Here is a 2,949-nt window from a genome sequence, read left to right on the forward strand (position 1 = left end):
TGTTACAAATGGATTTGAGTGAAACTAGATTAATGTGTGAAGTGGGTACCTCGGGGTTTAGTCTTTTTGATTTACATCAATGACACAGATAAAGGAATGGTCAATAAGTTACTTAAATCTGTTGATGATATTAAGGTATTGTATCAAATAAATGGGAATAACCTTAACAGTGTTAAGAAGAAAAAGGAACTTGGTGAAATAGGTGATAAGTCTCTAAAACCATGCAAGCAATGTACTGTTGCTAATAGAAATACATTAATATGTTGGGAAGGGTTCATAGAATGTTGCTTAGTTTGGAGGTTGAAATCTCTAAAATTCTTTTGTCTTAATTGGGGGGGGGGGTCTAATTGAGGTGTTTCATCTTGTAAAGGGAACTGATAATGTTGATGGAAATATAAACTTTTGGCAGTGTGGGAGTTATTTTCAGTTACAATGGTTTTTATAACAAGGTGGTTTGCACTTGGATGTTGTAGACTTTAAATTTAAATGAGTTTAAGAAAAAGGTGGGTAAGTACGTGAATGGTTAGGGCTGGCTTTAAGATTTTTTTTTTAGATTCAGTTTTAGAGAATGGAACGAAGAAAAGATGGACCAATAGGTTATCCGAAAATGTTGTAATCACGGTGTTTAAATGTAGAGATATAGAAATGTTTTCTGTTGGTGAGAAGTTTTAACAAACATGGCTTTGGAAAATTGGTGTGGAGTTAATGCAAACTAAGGAAAAGTCTTACAGTTGGAGGTGACATTATGACCCTAGTGAGTATACTCAGAGTTGGATGTAGGCTATTGACTTATTTATGATCATTTAATACAAACTAAGCCTCTTACGAAGACTTATTATACACACTATTGATACGATAACAAGGATTTATGGCAATTGTGAAGTGTATAGTATGAACATCTAAATTGAAAAGTTGTAGGAAAATGTATAATTTTTAAATAAATTTCTTTTGCGAGTTTGTTACAAAATTGTCATTTTTAACAGTTTATCCAGTTAAGAGCCTATAGGATCGTGGAGCATAAACTTTAAATTGTTTTATGGAATTGTTGTTAAAACTCTCACCATATTTGGTTTATGAGGATTTAAGATGGGAATAAACACTCTTAATTTGAATGTAGGAATTAGTAAAAGCACTTTTTTTTTTTTCATGTTTGCCCTTTAGTAAATAACAATATTGTTTTAAGTAGGGATAGAAATGTTTTGGTAAGTGGATGTTGAAAGTAAATGGAGATAAGGATGTCAAATAACGAGGAATGTGAGATATTTGTATCCTATATAGACATTTCAGGCTTTTAGTTTATTAGTAGAAGTGGTTAAAGTTATTTGTGATATTTGTAAGTTGGATAAAATGTAAATAAGTTTTTAAATTTAAGTAGAGTACAGAATATTTAGAATGCAAACTAAATATTTATTAGACTATGAGCATTCTTGAAGTAAATAGTAATCTTTAGAAAGTGGTCTTGTAATAGTAGATCCACGTGGAAAAGGCTCGTATTTCTCGACGGATCATCGTATCGGACGAGAGTAGTTGTGCATAAAGAAAGGTTTTATTTATTCTTGTAGTCGCTCCCGTAGTGACGACGGATAGAAGACGTTACGGACAGGCCTTACAATACGACATGGATCTGCAGTGCCACGTTGAATCCTTTCCTTCGTCTTCGGTGATTTGGTTAAAAGACGGAGTTGAGATAAACAACAACCAGCACTACCATATTTCCATGTTTTCAACAGCAGATGAATTTACAGATTCGACACTGAGGGTGATCAGCATCGAGAAGAAACAGTACGGAAACTACAGTTGTAAGGCAATGAATAAGTTGGGGTCTGACGAGAGAGATATTGAATTAATAGGTAAGTTGTTAATGAGGCATTATAATACGTATTTGATGAAAACAAAATACTTTAACTACAAATACAGTTTTATAGGTAAGGAATGTAAAAGATAATAAATTGGTTTTGTATAAAGTGAAATCTGTCACCTATTCTAGGGAACATGTTTACAGTAGACTTAGAATTTGAAGCCACGAGTTCGGCACTATAGTGGTACAGATACGTAGATGATGGCTTTGGCAGATTCACAACTATAGAACATAAACTCCACACATGCTAAAAGATGAATCATGATTTATCAATATCACAGATTGTATATTGTTTGAAACTTTGGATATAAAAGAAGGTCAACATATTAAATAAACTACTAAAAATAGCCACAAAGCTAAAGGAATGTGAAAAAAAACAACAATTTAACGAAGCAAGAACAAAACATTACACTGTTACATACAGTAGGTTCCAGATGTGAGCAATCAAACATTTCAATAAAAGATTAAATTGATTCTAAAATGTGATAATAAATACAATGTAAGAACTGTCATGGCTTGTAAGTAGGAGAAATGAGGTGAAAAATGGAAATGACTTTAATGTTTTTAAACATTGTATGTGTACATAAATAACCATTGAAAAGATGAGGATATTAAGTAGAGAAAGTAAAGTGTTAAATAAAGTGTTTTAATACAAGAAGTGGAAATGGGTGTTGAATTTCCACAAAGTAAATTATTTTATTATGTAATAATTATGTTAAATATTTGATATGGAGGTGATGATGAGGTAAGTATATTAGCTGTTTATAAACGTTTGTAGTTAATTGTGAAAGGTTGCTTTACTTGTTGTATTATTTAATGAAAGAGATTGTGATAACTCTTTTTTTTTTTATTGTTTCAGAAACTGTAAATGTTATTTGCCCTCCAGCTTGTGGATTAGGCTTAATTTCATGTGGTGTATATTGGCAAGCTGACATTTATGCTATTGTATGGAGCTGTTCTACATTGCTTATTTTTAAATATGAAAAGTTTTTGTAAATTGATGTTATAATTATTAGTGTCTGAATAAAGAATGTGTAATTTGTGTGTGTGACTACTGGTTGTTTAGAGTTTAGAGTTTAGAGTTTAGAGTT

General features: G+C 31.5%; 1 protein-coding gene across 1 annotated transcript in view; it reads left to right on the forward strand.

Annotated features, from left to right (window-relative positions):
* Positions 1 to 2,900, forward strand: part of LOC106475313 (lachesin-like) — a gene marked incomplete at its 5' end in the record, with an annotated part of 10,517 nt that extends 7,617 nt beyond the window's left edge. Inside the window, 2 exons of the mRNA XM_022379456.1 lie at positions 1,563 to 1,850; positions 2,718 to 2,900. Coding sequence (XP_022235164.1) covers positions 1,563 to 1,850; positions 2,718 to 2,854 — 425 coding nt within the window. The remainder of the gene's footprint in view (positions 1 to 1,562; positions 1,851 to 2,717) is intronic.
* Between the last annotated feature and the right edge of the window lie 49 nt (positions 2,901 to 2,949).

This window comes from Limulus polyphemus, unplaced genomic scaffold, assembly GCF_000517525.1.
Source record: "Limulus polyphemus unplaced genomic scaffold, Limulus_polyphemus-2.1.2 Scaffold8389, whole genome shotgun sequence".
Lineage (NCBI taxonomy): Eukaryota > Metazoa > Arthropoda > Merostomata > Xiphosura > Limulidae > Limulus > Limulus polyphemus.